The 18499-nt window shown below is 41.9% G+C and overlaps 1 protein-coding gene across 2 annotated transcripts in view; it reads right to left on the reverse strand.

Annotated features, from left to right (window-relative positions):
• LOC137412123 (rho-associated protein kinase 2) overlaps positions 1-18499 on the reverse strand; it is a 79108-nt gene that overhangs the window by 50922 nt on the left and 9687 nt on the right. Inside the window, exons 8-15 of one of the 2 annotated variants that reach the window (XM_068097389.2) lie at positions 8922-9066; positions 8699-8837; positions 8512-8603; positions 6783-6942; positions 5249-5318; positions 3788-3876; positions 355-403; positions 87-222 (exon numbers count right to left, since the gene is read on the reverse strand). In XM_068097389.2, coding sequence (XP_067953490.2) covers positions 87-222; positions 355-403; positions 3788-3876; positions 5249-5318; positions 6783-6942; positions 8512-8603; positions 8699-8837; positions 8922-9066 — 880 coding nt within the window. The remainder of the gene's footprint in view (positions 1-86; positions 223-354; positions 404-3787; positions 3877-5248; positions 5319-6782; positions 6943-8511; positions 8604-8698; positions 8838-8921; positions 9067-18499) is intronic. The other variant, XM_068097391.2, reaches the window with a different exon arrangement.

Raw genomic sequence — 18499 nt, forward strand, 5'->3', positions numbered from 1 at the left:
AAGAATTCACGTACGATACCGGCCTCAGCAATTCGAAGCACCATTGGCCAGGAATACAAAAATAAAATCTATCAAAGTTCACGTACCTTCGTTTTCAACATTACGACGCTTTTCACTCTCAGTGTCAGCCCTGCGCTGCTGCTCTGTGAGCTTGTGTTGTAAGAGGGCCCTATCTCTCTCCATTACACGACCTTGGCTCTCGAGGTCTTTCCGAGTGGCCATCTGAATGTAGTCATGAGAAAGTAAACATACAGCCCCCACCCCCATAAAATATGCTTATTAACAAAAAAAAAAAAAAAAAAACCAAAACAATTGTATAGATATTGCTTTGGATTAAAACAAAACTTGCCCTACCTCATTATCAACGTCCTTCATCAGCTTCTCCAACCTCAAATTTGAACTTCTGGAGAATAAGAAAAGCAGAGCTGGGAAGGTTTGAGGCTGGTAGAGAAACAGAGCTTGGAATATAGCGCAACAATGTACTTGCCATGAGAAAATAAAATAAAGAAAAAAAGGAAATGTTGCCACTTAAAAGGGCAAGTCACATAATTTCATTTCACAACAAGCAACTTTCCTTAAAGTAAACTTGACATTTTGTTGCATTACAAGGGTAGCTCTATGTCTCCCCCTCCATCCCCAAGCATGAAGGAATGCACCTGTGCCAGTAAAACTATCCAAAGATAAAGATCTTCGTCCTTTGTGCAGCCTGGTGTTGGCTTAACGGTTAAGGTGGTTGGCTTGAGATCTTGCGGTCTTGAGTTTGAGCTCCTGTTATGATGTTGGATTATGCCTGACATCCTTCCGAGGTTGGCAAAATGAGCATCAGTGGATTGGTAATAGAGCATCAGCGGCAAAGCCATGCCCCCAGAAAGTGATGCAACCAGAACCCACAGGCTGCACACAAACCACCACCAAAATAGTGCTATTTGCAGCGAGTGCAACATTTTTCTCTATGCCCTTGGAAGAGAAATCGCTGTTGACTGAAAGTTGTTAAACTCCCCCTCAAATCCCAAAATAATCCTATTAGTTCCTTATCTTTGTGCAAGCCAAAGTATTTTCCAGTGGTTTACGTACAGCTGCTGAACAGCGCAACTTTGGCTGTTATTGCCACGATTAAGAATACAAAAATAAAAACTAAACATAAAAGTGACAATTTTACCTTTTCATCAGAAAAATAAGTTTGAACGAGGTAGAAAATTTGCCGAGGTTTATTTACCCTACCCTCAATTTTACTTCTGTCAAAACTTCTCTTCATTCAAACCAACTTTCTCTGGATCATGTTCCACGTGCATTGCACTTCATCAATTTCTCCACTGGATGAACAAATATAACCAGTCAAACTGTGCACTGCAGCTCGGCTCTGTGTCTCACTTAGGTTGAAAGCACCCCTCACTGGGATATACAGTCATGTGTGTGTGTGTGTGTGTGTGTGTGTGTGTGTGTGTGTGTGTGTGTGTGTGTGTGTGTGTGTGTGTGTGTGTGTGTGTGTGTGTGTGTGTGTCAATTGCGTACAGGTTAAGGTTCTTGCTTTCGGTGGAGAAACTATGTTTGAGGTTTATAATTTAAATAAAGTTGAATATGGGATGTTGTGAAATTAACATCATTTACAACAATCCTTTAAATTATTTATATTTAAGTTTAGGAACAACCGATACTGTACAATTATATGTGTGTGTATGTGTATGTATGTGTGTATGTGTATATGTATGTATATGTGTGTGAGTGTGTGTGTGTGTATGTGTGTGTGTGTATGTGTGTATGTGTGTGTGTGTGCGTGTGTGTGTATGTGTGTATGTGTGTGTGCGTGTGCGTATGTGTGTGTGTGTGCGTGCGTATGCGTGCGTATGCGTGCGTGCGTGCGTGCGTGTGTGTGTGTGTGTCGTTATATGTCTGTGTGCTGACAGACTTAAAGTCATGTGACTGGAACGAGCTTTGCAATCCTCGTTACCAGTCAGGAGCAGAACCTTGCTACCAAATTTCAGCTGGTTCTGCCCAGAGCTTTGACCGAAGTCAAAACAGGCCACGAATGGACCATCTGTGCACGATGACAATACCCTATCTGGAATTCAATTCCAGATAAGCTAATAATAATTAGCAGATAAACCCAACATGGAAGGGTAATATAATGGTGTCGGGTTTGATAGGACGTGAGTCCCATAGAAGAAGAACAACAACCTCGTGAAGGTTGGACTTGAAGCACAAACCACCACAAAGTCACATCATCCGGAACGGCAAACACTTTTATGAAAACCGACTTTTGATTGGACCAAACAAAATCAAAGGAAAAGTTTGAAGTGATTATAGATGACCCCATAAGCCCAATTGCAAGACATTGTTAATTATGTCCACAAAGATCAGACGATGTGCTCAGTGGTGAAAGAGAAGATAGGAAACGGTACAGACAGACCGCCTCCTATTTAAGTAGATAGATGATAGAGTGCAAAACACTGACAAGGATTGACACAACAATTTACTTTAAAAAAAATCAAAAACAACAATCATTTTAATGACATATTGACGTTACATTCTAACACATCCGTAACACGTCCGTGAACTCTTGATGAAGGTGCAACAAATTAACATATAATTGTTCTCTTTTTGTACATGTTATCATCGAACAGCCAACAATATTGAGGTAAACATGGATCGATCTTCTATCTTCAGATGGGTCATATTCTTGTAAACTTGTTTATTACCTGTGACGTTTAATTGCCACAGGTATTGACTAATTTGGTGTGCGCAGTTATAATCAATCAATCAATTATTATCGAACACAAATTGGAGACCAATCCAGATCCTGAAAACGTGCACCTTCTTCAGGCTGGCAGGATAGCCCACACCTGAAGGTACGCACACTCACCTCTAATCCCAACCCAGCCATAAACTGTCATCCTGTGGTGTTTGGCAGGCATGGCGACGCATAAACGTGTTTGCCATCCATTAAACGGACCAGTCTGCCAGCACTGGTCATTGGGGGTAGTCAAATATCCCACGGTATATTTGATGAAGAGTGAGTAATCACCGGCATCCTAAGCAAATTGTAAATTCCTGCCAACATCAATCGAGTACCCTGCGTCAGTGCGTCAGAACGGAGAGATCAAGGATTGGTTTGTGCCGAGAAACGTTTCTCGACTTGTCATGATACTCCCCAGACTTGTAAAGATAATCGGCCTCTAATTATTATAACCCTCGCTTCTTTACCGATACATAGATAATTTTCAAAGTTTGGAGCACCCTGACAAATCAGATTGTTTCTTCCCCTGGTTACCAGATCTATTCCAGAATGGTATGATCAAAAGAGGTAATGCACATCGTTTCGGGTTACGTTTCTACCTTCATCTCCGAGATTTTGTGCACACTGCTTTACCAAAAGCATTACTGGTGAGGAATGCGATTCAGGACGAACCGATCTTTGTGAAAATATACCTTGCCAATTGCCCTGCACATTTGTAACAGACCTTCAGCTGGATTTAGAGCCAAGTAGTTTCAATGGAACACGAAAGACCAACAGCTTTTAGCACTGGTTTTTAAAAACTGAAACGGTTTTTTTCTTTCTTTCAAACAAGCACCTTCCAAAGCCGGCACCCTAACCGGCTTCCAAAGTTGGGCAAAACTGCACTGAAGAAGATTCCAGCTAAATGCTCATCTTCCTATAGTAACCACACAGTCACATGAAATAACAGAAAACATTTAATGCATCTCTCTCTGTTGGCCTGAAAAATCAATCGTCACACTATTTTCCCCTTCCCCTCCAACAAGCAAGCTCGAAAAGGATAACCACACAAACCTGCATTTCTGTTCAATGTCATCTTTGGAGTGCATCTCAATTTGCAGCTGTTCCTCAAGTTGTTTGATTTTCTTGTTCAAATTGGCCACCTTTAGCAAAAATAAATAAATAGGACAAGATTTATCATTATACAGCCACTCGTTACAAATTTACTGTAACAGACAACAAAATCCAGAATACATTGCTGGATTGTTAAATTAAAAAAATTAAAAACAGGTCAGGAATAAATTTTGCACGGATGAGTAGTCATAAAAACATCCAGAGCATATCGAAACAAAATCCTCAAGCCTGCAGAAAGCATGAACATATAGGTTTAATGTTTATATACAAATCATATAAAAGGCGATTCAAAAAAATTGTTAAGCTACAAACTAGGTTCCATGAGACAAATGAGGCTGCACTACAACCCTTTACAAATTGCGCTGCTGTAATCAGCATTTTGTACAAATTCCTAACATTGTGGGTTGAGCATATTCAAGCACCAAATGCAGTTACAAACTAGAACAACACTTAGAGCGCACACATCCGCCAGGCTGCAGAGTTTACGTTTTGTATCCCACTGATCGGCCGGATCTGCATCCAGACCTGAAACAAATCAAATCGGCTTGTTCTTGTCACCTTCGAAACTCATCCACCTATTTTCGTCTGAATCCCTCCACAACATCGAGATATCATGCTATATATCATTTTGGCCCCATCTGCCAATGGTGAAGAATCACTTAACTAGATAAAATCGACATCGCAACATCGACCGATATGCCTCCTACCACATTATTACATCATTATACATACTTGCACCAGGTTTGATTAAAATCCTTTCAGCTGTTCTCAAGTATCACATTTTTACCTGACATGACATCTGACCTTTGACCTCATGATGCAGAAATCTAGCCAGTTCATCTTTCCATCATATTATACACTTATACCAAGTTTGGTCAAAATCCCATCACTGGTTCACAAGTTAGCATGGTAAAGTAATTTTTACCTAACACAACCTCTGACCTTTGGACCTCTTGATCCCATAGTCGACTCAGTTCATAGTTACATAAATATATATACTTGTACCAAGTTTGACTTGAATCCCTTTAGCCGTTCTTAAGTTATCGCTGCAACAAAAACCTTTCATTGACGCACGGATAGACATTCGGACATCCCAAAAACAATGCCTCAGGTGACTGCGTCAGCGGAGTCATAAATATCCTCGTATCCGGATCTGGATCTTCACCAAAATCTAATGAATTTGTCCTGGTCACACACCCAACCTGTCCACCAAGTTCCGTCTGAATCAGTCAATAACTGAGATATCCTGTTCAATAACAGACAGACAAACAAACAAACAGGGATTGAAAACATTACCTCCGTCCACCTTTGGTGGCAGAGGTAAACATGAAGGCCATACAGCTTTCTTTGTTCAATTCGGACTCGCTTCATTCAAGTTCCGAATTAATGACGGCCTCTCACCTCGCTACTCTCAAGAGGTGCGTTAATGATACTTTGGCTTGCATCACCGTTACTTCTGTAACGCAATAGTCTGTGAGAGAAGAAGAGGAGCAGAACGAAAGCATATCAGATGTGTGCAAATAGAGAAATGTAAAAACCCAACATATCAAAATATGCATCATGTCTCCACAAGAAGGATTTGAAAAATGTCATCCACAAAATGGCGTTAAATATACCTGCAAACAGAATTTTTATTTCCTGGTAATTTCTCCAATTCTGCAAACACAATTCCGTTTCGATGCACCAAATTTTAGGTAGTAGGTTGTGGACAGCAGCCACTCAGGGTAGTACTACCGTTCTGACTTATGAGCGTTAAAGTGTGCCCGGAACCATCTTACACTCTACGTGTCAGGATTGCTGGTCTTACCCAAACTATAGATAGCTACTGGGCTAGCTTCAATCTCTCTTTCTCGCAAACAAACACCATACACTATTCATCATACACTATTTTCTCTTTTACTTGAGGCTGGCCTCGATGAGGGCTATACAGTCCGTGCCTGGAACCTCCAACATAAAAATTTAAAAAAACACCTGCAGGCTAATTAAATTACTGCAATTATCTTAAGATATAGCTTTTTGTGGTTTCACCCTTCCTGCTTCATTCTTAGCAACTCACCTTCCCTTTGACAAATTGAGAAGAACCTCGCTAAAAGTCTTCAAAGATATTTGATAAAACGACAATAAAAATAAAATAAAACAAATTGGTTTCCTTTTTTTTGTAATCATCAAAATTCCCATCGAAAGGACTATACATTTTGAAGGCTATGGAAGCACATTTGCCCTTTTTGGAAGTGGACAACACCTGGATCGAGTGGTTATGCTTTCCATCACAATAGTTGACGTCCAAGCAAATTTCCATTCAAAATTTGTCTCGGGTCCCATCTCGCCGATCCGCTCAAAAATCAGCTTTTCCACACTTGCAAAATTTCGGCATCCAAGACCAAAAAGGTAAATGGGCATGAGACAGCAGGGCAAAGATGATAGGGAATGCAACCTCACTCCGCAGTTTGAAACCACAGGCAAGTTGCCCGCGCCCACACGGGATTCTTAATGGGATAGGGATGGAGGTGGAAAAAATGCAAAAGCCGTCTTCTGTCATCGAGCCAGTGAGATGGGAGCAACAATTCACATTTATTGCCACATCTGATGCAATTTAAATGCTCGAATGGTGGTGAGGTGCTCCATTAGGAACTGTTTGTTTGATGCCTAGAGTCCGTAATAAAAATTTGCATTTCTGTCAAAGCCAGAGTGACCAATTGTAAATTCATAGTAGGCTAAAAAAATAAAAATAAAAGCAAAGACAAAAACACTTTTGCTAAAATGATAATACGCCAATTTCAGAAAGGCAGAGAACTTCAAACGTCACCAATGGTGCTCAGGTTTTACCGAATATTTTGTTTTTTTTTGTTTTTTTTACAAAACAGGGAAACTATAGTACATTGCATAACCCCAACTAGCAAAACTTTCAACCTCCTAAACATTGAGTTGAACGCACTGGCAGTCACTGTAGTAGGTAAAGCCCACAAAGGGAAGCTGGTTTCCCACGAAGGCCTTTGGGACAGGAAACGTTTCCTCCTCAGTCTTGTCTTCCTCGATTTCATCAAAATTGCTGGTGTCTGTGTCCCCACTGAGCTCTGGAACCACTGGAGCTACTGCTGCAAGAGGGATGACATTTGGGGGGGAAATCAAGCAATGCAGAATGTAGTTATTGCTATGATAAAACCTACATTAAATGGCCAAAAAGAGAAAAAGAAAAAAAGATTTCATAGATTCAGGTTATGAACACATTTCCTTGGCACAAAGTGTGACAATCTTCAGACTAATGTTATTATACCCACACAGTATAATAACAACACAACACAACACAGTATAAAGCCTGGTGTTGGCTTAGCGGTTAGGGTGGCGGCCGGGGATCCTAGGATCCTGGGTTTGAATCCCGGTCGATCACTGAATTAATGCCAAGGGGGTTGGACTCAGCCTATCATCCTTCCGAGGTTGGCAAATTGAGTACCAGCTTGCTAGGATGAATGATCACGGTGTGTACCCGGATTCAGAATAGGTACACCGTATCCCTGCGCATCGTAAGAGCGTGACCAAGGGTTGGCGTCAGGAAGGGCATCCGGCCATAAAAAACATTGCCTCAAACAGGGAACCATGATTGTCATGGGGCCCGCAAGGCTAACCCCCGCTCTAGCAGGGAAAATGGCCTTAAAACGATCATTCATTCATTCATACAGTGACAGAAAGGACAAGTAGGCCATTATTCAATATCCCCAATCAAAAGTGCATTCAAATATGATAACCTGACATACCTTTACATGGCATTCTCGTGCTGTCTCAGGTGATGGGCTGCCAATATAGCCTAGATATATGCACACTCCCCTCAGCCATCTAGCCTGTGACAATGACCTTCAGAGAGAACTTACCAGCTCTGCCTGGTCTGCTCTACATCTTAATATTAACTACACTATGGTTGACTCATAATAACTTCAGGACAACTTGCACCGATGTATCTAGGTGCCGTTTCTCGGTCTTTTGACCCACCAAGTTTTCATGCAACACCGGCAAATTTGACAAAAAAAAAAGAAGTTCGAATGCGGAAGTGCTTCAGTTATCCAATTTACTTGAAAGTCCCATCATGTCGTATTCCAAGACATATTACCTCCGCCACTGAAGGTGTACGGAGGTTATATTTTCACCTTTTTATTTGTTTGTATACAAGATCGAGTGTCAGGTAAGAGCTAAAAATGACCTGCTCGTTTCTTTGTTTGTCTGTCTGTCAGCAGAATATCTCAAAATGTTATGGACAGATTCGGATGGAACTTGGTAGATGAGTTGGGGTAGGTGACGAGAAAGAACAAGGCTTTTAGATTTTGGTTAAGGTCCGGATCCAGATCCGGCCTATCAGTGGGATACAAAACATAAACTGTTCAGCCTGGCAGATGTAAGTGCTGTACCGAGTCCCGTTCTAGTTAATGAAAGAATTGTTCAAACACATTTAGATTTTTTTTGTTAAATTAGATCATGATTAAAAGTAGCAAAATGTTGGCATGATTAAAAGTAATTTTTCCGGTTAGAAATGGCTGAGAATGAAGGAGAGACTCTCTAGGAACCTCTAGCATTTGTCTGTCCAGCTATGGCACGCGCGCGCACACACGCACGCACTCACGCACGCACACACGGCTTTTTTAAGCCAAAATAAAGAATTGTTATCATCTACTTACTCTCCCTGATGCTGTCCCAGTTCCACTGGTCATTTTTGAAGAAGGAATGTTTCTTGATCTCACCAACACCGTGTTTCCCCAAACGCACCTCCCTAATGACGAGAGGCAGACAGATACCCTAACCATTGCACAAATGACCCCAGCCATACCACCCACAAGGTTGGGCTCAAAACAAATCATTGCATACCGATCTGTAAGGAATGCACAGATGAGGTTCTTGGCGTCTTTAGACATCTCCACGTCATCTGGGAAACTTAGTGCCGTTTTATGGTCCATTATCTTGCTGTAGGTGCCAACCAAGGAGTCAGCATAGAATGGCGTATCACCTACAAACATCATTAATACGATTTCTCAAGTCGTTCGTTCTTGTTATGGCTTTATGACTGAATTAATAAATTGCAGCTACTCACCAACAAGCATTTCATAGAGAAACACGCCTACAGACCACCAGTCACACTCGCGGCCATAATAGCCATCGCCACCTTGGGATTTCAGCACCTCTGGAGAGATGTAATCAGGTGTGCCCACTGCAGTGTCACAGCGCACCATGCCTTCCTGTTCAAAGGATGCAATAAATTAAAGAAGCAAGCAGGGCAATTTATGAATGTTGTATCAAAAAAGCAGGGTAATTCACAAGCTTTCCTCAACAAAATATAACAAGAATGGGAATTACTTATTGTAACACGAACTATTAAAGAAACTACAGAAATAAAGGACATTACGGAATGGTATTTAATAGAGAACAGGGAAGTGAAGACAATGAGCAGAGTCAGACATGTTGAACAACCAAGTAGTAAAAGTGAAACAAGAGCGAATACAAAAAGTATCTCCACCTCCACCTCCTACTTCGACCCCACCATGACAAACCAACACAGGTTAATCAGCATTGTTTTTATAATCACGAGGGCTGATAGGGGACTTTGTATTGGCGAGATGGGATGAAAGGCTCCTATGCTTTGTTAACTGTGTAACTTGGAAAATGAAAACTTGATCAGTATTAAACCATATCATGAAAGAAATATGTTTGGAACAAATCAGAGTGCACATTGGAGGCCTACCACAAAGAAGCTTCAATGACAGCATTAGTGGATTATGCACATCCCAGCACTGAGGCCACGCCACTAGTGTTAAAAAGTGAAATGCAAATTGGAACTAAAGAAAAATATTGTACATGTAATATAAACAAAGTAAACGAGAAATAACTGGAATAGCACTCGGTGGAGTGCATACCTCCACCACGCTGATCAGGTTATTACTTGCGAAAATCGAAATTTTTAAAAAGTATATTGGTTGGTCTTGTGCGTTATTCTCTGTCTGTCTGTATTTATTTATGTCAGTCGCCTACAGGTCACAATTTTCAACCGATATTCACGAAACTTCACAAAATGGTGGAGTTGGTCATAAGCAAGAAGCCTATTGTTTTTGGGGTCAAAAGGTCAATAGGTCAACATAGGCCAATGGCCTTTGTCGAATTTCTAAAATCCTCAATTTTCATCCGATTGACTTGAAATTTTAAGAGGATTTGCATATCTGGAAACTGAATTCAACCACCAAGTATTTTTGATGTCAGCATCGGCCAAATTTATAAAATCCTCAATTTTCATCTGACCTGAAATTTTAAGATGATTTGCATACCAGGTCACTGAATTCAACCATCAATTATTTTTGAGGTCATCGGCCAACAACTTATTTCAGGGATTTTGCAAGTATCATGCTATGCACGACATATTTCTTGTGTTTTGTATCCACCGATAGGTCCGATCTGGATTTGGACCTGAACCAAAATCTAATCCGCATGTCTTTTTATCAACCAAATCATCTAGTTGTGTCATAATCTGTCCACAACTTTTGAAATATCGTGCTATATATCGTTTTTGGCCCATTCTCTCAGTGTTGAAGAATCACTTTAAAAATTATCCGATCCGGATCTTCACCAAAGTCTAATCAATTCACCCTTGTCACACACCAAACACCCACAACTAACACACCTAACACACAACAAACAAGTTTTGTCCAAATCTGTCCACAACTTTTTGAGATATCCTGCTCACAAACAAACAGACAGACAAACAGACATGGGTGAAAACATAACCTCCGGTCTCCTGAGGTTATCTTGAATGGATATCTCATTTAAATGACTATCTTGACAAAGGCTTGTTATAATAATTAAAGTTTATTGTACCGATGTGTTCGAAAACCAGCATGGTTTCCAGTATCGATACGACCAAAAACAACGCTGTGCTCATAAATTATAAATGTAGGCTGTTGCAATATTAAACCCTGAGGTCTGAATTTTATACCATTCCACAAAATTTTCCATACCTTAAGTCCCTGTTGTACAATGGCTGCTGTCAGTACTAATAAGAGAAAACACAAAAGTTTCACGGTTTTGTTGACGAACAATTTGTCATGAACATGTGATTTCTGGAGAAGAAGAGGGTGAGAGTGATGATGACATGGATTGCGACAGACATGGGATGCGTTTAGTTTCCAAGCAGCTATCTAGCGCTTGCCAAGCCAGGCGTTCCTCATCAACGGTTTTGAATTGAGTGCTTACTTAAGTGCTTAAGCCATTCTGCGAGCACTCTCCAAGAAACATAACAACTGAACACACCCCCACACATTCAGAATTTGAGCTGCTTCAGCTGTTTCACAGCAACACAGAAGACGAGGATTTTGTGGGCTTTACGGAAGATGACTTTCCATTACCTTAAATAGCTTTGTAATTAGATATGTATGTGTAGGTAAAATGTGCGAAAGAATTGTAATTAAAGCCATCACAATTAAAATTGCCAAAAAAAAAAAAAGTCTTTGTATCTCCTTGATCATTTAACTTGGCCCCTTATGGCTATGCCACGTGCCATATAATGCACGCGTTCGCACGCACACGTATACCCCGCAGTTGGAATTTTTTGGAACTAATTTAATGTATAGCCAGCAGGTTATTTGCATGAAAATAGGGCAGTATATAAATACAGTGCATTCAGAAAGTATTTAGACCCCTTCACTTTTTTCACATTTTGTTATGTTGCAGCCTTATGCTGAAATCGTTTAAATTCATTTTTTCCCTCATCAATCTACACTCAATAGTAGTGTAATAATAGTGTGTAATACACTCAATAGTTTATTACACTCAATAGTGTAATATCTACACTCATCAATCTACACCCCCATAATAACAAAGACAAAACAGGCTTTTAGAAAGTTTTGCAAATTTAAAAATAAAAAAAAACTGAAATATCACATTGACACAAGTATTCAGACCCTATGCTATGACACTATAAATTTAGCTCAGGTGCCTCCCATTTCTCTTGATCATCTTTGAGATGTTTCTACACCTTGATTGGAGTCCACCTGTGGTAAATTCAATTGATTGGACATGATTTGGAAAGGCACACACCTGTCTGTATAAGGTCTCACAGCTGGCAATGCATTTCAGAGCAAAAACAAAGCCATGAGGTCGAAGGAACTGCCTGCAGAGCTCAGAGACAGGATTGTGTCGAGGCACAGATCTGAGGAAGCCTACAAAAAAATTTCTGCTGCATTGAAGGTTCCCAAGAGCACAGTGGCCTCCATAATTCTTAAATGGAAGAAGTTTGGAACAACCAGGACTCTTCCTAGAGCTGAACGCCCGGCCAAACTGAGCAATCGGGGGAGAAGGGCCTTGGTAAGAGAGGTGACCAAGAACCCGATGGTCACTCTGGCTGAGCTCCAGAGATCCTGTGTGGAGATGGGAGAAACTTCCAGAAGGACAACCACAATGAAATTGGCGTTCAATATGCAAACAATCGCGAGGCTTTGCTGCCAAATAATATTGCATCGTTGCGTAACAATATGTCCTCTCATTCAGTTTCGACTTCAGTTTTTGCAAAGAATGAATTGGAAACTGCTTCACTACCTCGTCTGTAGTTCAGATTTGTCATGGTTGGGATTTCGATCTCTTTCGAGTTTAGACCATTGAGGGACCATCTGGGTGGTCTCAAGTTTCAAAGACAATAAAATCTGAAAGCAGTTTTCCTGAAGTGGCTGTGTGCTCGCCCTAAAGATTTCTATGTTTCTTACATTCCGGCCGGGGGAGTCATGGGGGGGGGGGGGAGGGGGCGCTGCCTCGTTCCCCGGGGTCCGTTGAAGGGCCAGAGCTGCTCCTGTAATTTTTTAAAAACAGTACAGTGAAACCCCTCATCGGATCATCCTCATTTCTTCATCGTTACATTTAAACCCAGAAGCTGATTTTTCTTTCTTGCCGGAAACGAAACAACATTTACCGTTGTTAATGGTACAGTTTCAAACCTTACAGAAAATGGTTATTTACCAGAAATATGCGTTGCAAAGAAATGGGTTAACATCCGGTTTGTCCAAACAAAATTATTAACCATCTTCTCACGTATATTTTTTGCCAATCTTATGGAGAAATAGTGTTCAACTGTTGAGGGTGCAAATTGACTCGATCGGTCCAAACGTCCCGCTATATACTTTATTTTTGCTCATACGGCTAAATAAAAGTGACCATTTCTATTTTTTAAGTTTTTTGTTTTTCATGAAAGAAAGTTCCTTAAAAAGTTATAAAAGGGTGAGGGTGGGGGCCCTGAGGTTATTTGCCTTGGGGTCCGTGTTGGCTTTCGACACGCCTGATTCCTATATATATATATATATATATATATATATATATATATATATATATATATATATATATATATATATATATATATAGTGGAAATGAGAATTGTGTTTTTTATTGTTGTAAAAATATCACCCTCCTTCCTCCAGTTGTGTATAAAGGTCAAAGGGCGTCCCTTAGTTAGGTCATATACAATCGCGTTAGCCAATCATAGATTTCCTGCTTGTTGGTAGTTATTTCCATATTCTGTGTATTAGGTTAAGGCTTTGTCTTCCATTAATTAATACTCCATTGCACCTAATTCAAATAGAGTAGATTCCCTTTCATTCCCATTCCTAAAGCCTCGATTGCCAACTGCATTCGCCGCCATTGCCATGTGCTCCGGCTCGGAGAAGAAAGGCGTGTCTCCACCTCGTCATAGAGGGGAGGAGTGAGTCGGCCCCGCTCAACCAACCCAGCCAAAGGGGTTTGGCTTGAGAGGGCGGAGGAAGAGCGATCAGGGAGGTTCGAAAAGGTTGAAGGGCGGGGCCTATATAACCCGCAGCGGGACGCTCCCCACGCCAGATGAGTTCTGAGTCCAAGAGAGATGCGCCTGAGATAAGTCCAGAGGAGGTGAGACGAGCTTCAGAGAGAGACGCACAAAAGAGTCCACCGCAGCTTGTGAACAAACCGCAGCTTGGAGCGTCGACGGCGGTGACGACAGTTGCGGCCAAGAAGCCACGTCGCCGTGCAGAGACGATTGGGGAGAGTCGGCGGCTGCTCAACTCGAGCCGGGATCACACCCACCACCCGCATCCTTCCAGCTCTGTGGACCACTTGGACCTTCCCCTCCTTCCAGCCAATCGTTCCTGCCTTCATTTCCCCATTTGTGTGAGTTTGATTGTCGTCCGTTTTGTGTGTCTTGTCCTGGGGTATTAATTAAGACTGTAGGTAAGCTAGCGTTGCACTGTGTCTCCTTGATTCCTTCTGTCTTTATTTTATTATCCTTCCTCCTCCTTGGTTTCTTTTGGTTGTAAATAATAGTAATAAATTATAGTCGTATTGCAAACCCTTTTTGTCTTCTTCTTCTTCACATCTGTCGTCTTTGTCTTTTCCCCATTGAATACCTGTGGCACGATTTGGCCAACGTTTGAGAATCGGGTCTAGTCATTGTTAACGGTTCGGGCCGCGGCTGCCATCCGCTCGGCAAATTAACATCTTATCCGCGGTCGCGAACGAAGCTGCTCACCGGCCTTTCTGGAGGTAGCGGTGCAGCTTCAGGGACCATGTCGGTCTGTCACAGACGAGGGGACTAATCCCCCCTCAAAGGGGAACCATAGGCCGACGTTGCGTTCCGTAACAATATATATACAGTGAAACCTTGACTTACGAGTTTAATTCGTTCTGTGACCGAGCTCGTAACTCAATTTGCTCGTTTCTCAAATTAAATTTCCCCATTGAAATGAATTGAAATGCTATTAATCCGTTCCAGCCCCCCAAAAACCACACCAATTTTTTTTGAAATATATATATATAAATATCTCGCGCTTAATATTTCACCTGTATGCAGCATACAAGTTGGCAGGATGGCCTGGACTGGAGGTACGCACACTTGACTCTAAACTGTCCAGCCTGGGTTTGAATCCCGACCCAGCTATAACCTGTCATGTCGGTGTTTCACAGGCAGGGTGATTCATCAATGTGTGTGCCGCTAAACTGGGCGCCCCGTTTGCGTCCCATTAGTTGTTGGATGTTAAGGATCTCACCATGTCTTCCACAAAGAGAAGGCGAGCTATCGCCGGCACTCTGAACAGGTTGTGGCCTGGCATGCTCTTCTCCTCTGCCGTTATATGTCCTCCTCGGCATCTTTTTCCAGAAGAGCCCTGCCTCGTCACAGTTGAAGATTTGCTGGGGGATGTATCCTTCGGTTTCTATCAGTTCGGCGAGAGTTATAATAAAATCTTCAGCTGCCTTCACATCCGAGCTTGCTGCCTCACCATGCCTGACGACGGAGTGAATGCCGGTCCTCTTCTTAAAATTATCAAACCATCCCCGACTGGCTTTGAATGACTCTTCCGATGCCTCGTCCGTTGATGTTCCCGCCGTCTGCTGCACCAAATCCCCGTAAATGTCTCGTGCCTTCTCACAGATGATGCTCTCGGTCACGGTATCTCCTGCGAGCTGCTTTTCCGTCAACCACACAAACAACTTCTCCATCTCTTGATGGACAGAGGTCCGGAGCTTTGAAATAATCTTAACGACCTTGGCTGGCGTTATAGCCTTTATCGACTCCTTCTGCTTCAAAATCGTACATATCGTAGAAGTACTACGATCGTACTGCCTCGCCAAGTCGACAACACGCACACCTCGCTCATGTTTTTCGACGATGACGTGTTTCATATCCAAGCTCGCTCGCTCGTAACTCAGATCTCGGCTCGCATCACAAAGCAAAAAATCGACCGAGCGACGGCTCGTATCTCGGAAAACTCGTAAGTTGGTGCACTCGTACGTCAAGGTTTCACTGTATATATATTATATATATATATATATATATATATATATATATATATATATATATATATATATATATTATATATATTATATATATAATATATATATATATATATATATATATATATATATATATATATATATATATATACAGTGCATTCAGAAAGTATTCAGACCCCTTCACTTTTTCACATTTTGTTATGTTGCAGCCTTATGCTGAAATCGTTTAAATTCATTTCTTCCCTCATCAATCTACACTCAATACCCCCATAATGACAAAGAGAAAACAGCATTTTAGAAAGTTTTGCAAATTTATTAAAAAGAAAAAACTGAAATATCACATTGACATAAGTATTCATATCCTATCACATTGACATAAGTATTCAGACCCTTTGCTATGACACTTGAAATTTAGCTCAGGTGCCTCCCATTTCTCTTGCTAATCTTTGAGATGTTTCTACACCTTGATTGGAGTCCACCTGTGGTAAATTCAATTGATTGGACATGATTTGGAAAGGCACACACCTGTCTATATAAGGTCTCGCAGCTGACGATGCATATCAGAGCAAAAACCATGCCATGAGGTCGAAGGAACTGTCTGCAGACCTCAGAGACAGGATTGTGTCGAGGCACAGATCTGGGGAAGCCTACAAAAATATTCTGCTGCATTGAAGGTTCCCAAGAGCACAGTGGCCTCCATAATTCTTAAATGGAAGAAGTTTGGAACAACCAGGACTCTTCCTAGAGCTGGCCGCCCGGCCATACTGAGCAATCGGGGGAGAAGGGCCTTGGTAAGAGAAGGGAAGGGTAAGAGAAGTGACCAAGAACCCGATGGTCACTCTGGCTGAGCTCCAGAGATCCTGTGTGGAGATGGGAGAAACTTCCAAAAGGACAACCATCACTGCAACACTCCACCGATCTAGGCTTTATGGCAGAGTGGCCAGACGGAAGCCTCTCCTCAGTGAAAGACACATGAAAGCCCACAGAATCTTGTTTCTCGCAGTCTGAGAGTCCTTTCGGTGCTTTTTTGCAAACTCCAAGCAGGCTTTTACATCGACCGATATGCCTCCACCCACATTATTACATCATTGTACATAATTGTACCATGTTTGATTCAAATCCCTACAGCTGTTCTCGAGCATCATATTTTTCCTTCAGACATGACCTCAGACCTTTGATGCAGAAATATAATCAGTTCATCTTTTCATCATAATATATATACTTATACCAAGCTTGGTCAAAATCCCATCACTGGTTCACAAGTTGGCTCGTTAACAGAATTTTTACCTAACGGGACCTCTGGCCTCTTGACCCCATAATCTAATGAGTTAATCTTTGCATCATTATACATACCTGTACCAAGTTTGAATTAGTTCCATTCAGCCGTTCTTAAGTTATTGCGGCAATGAAAAGCTATTACAGACATTAACTTTGACCTTTGCCCCCAAAACCTAATCAGTTAATCTTTACATCATTATACATACCTGCACAAAGTTTGAATTAGTTCCATTCAGCCGTTCTTAAGTTATTGCGGCAATGAAAAGCTATTACAGACATTAACTTTGACCTCTTGACCCCAAACTTAAATCAGTTTATCTTTGCATCATAATACATAAAGGTTCCCGGGATGTACCCCAGTTTAGAATAGGTACACCGTATCCCTACGTGTCGTAAGAGGCGACTAAAAGGGTTGGCGTCAGGAAGGGCATGTGGCCATAAAACATTGACTCAAAAAGGGAACCATGACAATTACAATTACATATGGGCAGGGTACAGCCCGAAGTACACCGTGGGGGACCTCAATCCCTCTCGTCAAAAATCAAGGTGGGGGACCCGATCGAAGCAAGGGTGGAAATCACTCCATGTATGACGACGAAACGTCTGATGCCCGACGTGGAGATCGGTTTCTGAGGTTTGGGACATGGAATGGAGGGACAATGACAGGGATATCAGGAGAAGTGGTGGAAGTATTGGTCAGAAGAAAAGTGGACATATGTTGTGTGCAGGAGACGAGATGGAAGGGAAGTGGTGTGAGAATGGTGAAGGGTAGGAAGGGACAAAAATACAAGTTTGTGTGGCAAGGGTGCACGGAAGGCGTGCATGGTGTTGGTGTCCTGTTTTCTGAGGAGTTTATAGACAGTGTGGTGAGTGTAACGAGTGAGTGAAAGGTTGATGATGGTGAAAATGATGGTTGGAAAGCTCTTGGTGAACGTCATCTCAGGATATGCGACACAGGTCGGTTGGAGCGATGAAGAGAAGGACAAGTTCTGGTGTGCAATAGCGAAGCTGATGGAAAACGTGAAAGATGAGGAAGTTGTTGTGGTAGGAGGAGACCTAAATGGACATGTGGGAAGGAGTATGGACGGTTTTGAGGGGGTTCATGGGGGTTACGGATATGGTGTGAGAAATGGAGAAGGTGAAAGGATTTTGGAGTTTGCTGATGGAGCTGATTTGTTGATTTGTAATACTCAGTTCCAGAAAGAGGATAATACGCTTGTTACATACACTTCAGGTGGGTCGACGACAACCGTTGACTACCTGATGGTGCGTAGGCGAGATAGGGGGCACCTCTGGGACACAAATGTGATCCAGGGAGAGGAGGCTGTTTCACAGCACCACTTGGTTGTCTGCGACATAAGAGTGAAAGGTGAGAGGAGAGCTCGGCGGGTCAAGTACCAACCGAGAATGAAGGTGTGGAGGTTGAAAGAGGTGACAGTGAGGGAGGCATTGAAAGAGAGGCTGAGTATGGTAGAGGATGATGTGGTTGAGCTTGAAAGTGGTTGGACGTCAATGAAAGATAGTCTGTTGGGAGCCGTTGGTGAGGTATGTGGATGGACAAAAGGACCACCGAGGCACTCGGAAACATGGTGGTGGGATGAT

The sequence above is a fragment of the Myxine glutinosa genome, chromosome 13 (assembly GCF_964187855.1).
Source record: "Myxine glutinosa chromosome 13, kmMyxGlut1.1, whole genome shotgun sequence".
In the NCBI taxonomy this organism is placed as follows: domain Eukaryota; kingdom Metazoa; phylum Chordata; class Myxini; order Myxiniformes; family Myxinidae; genus Myxine; species Myxine glutinosa.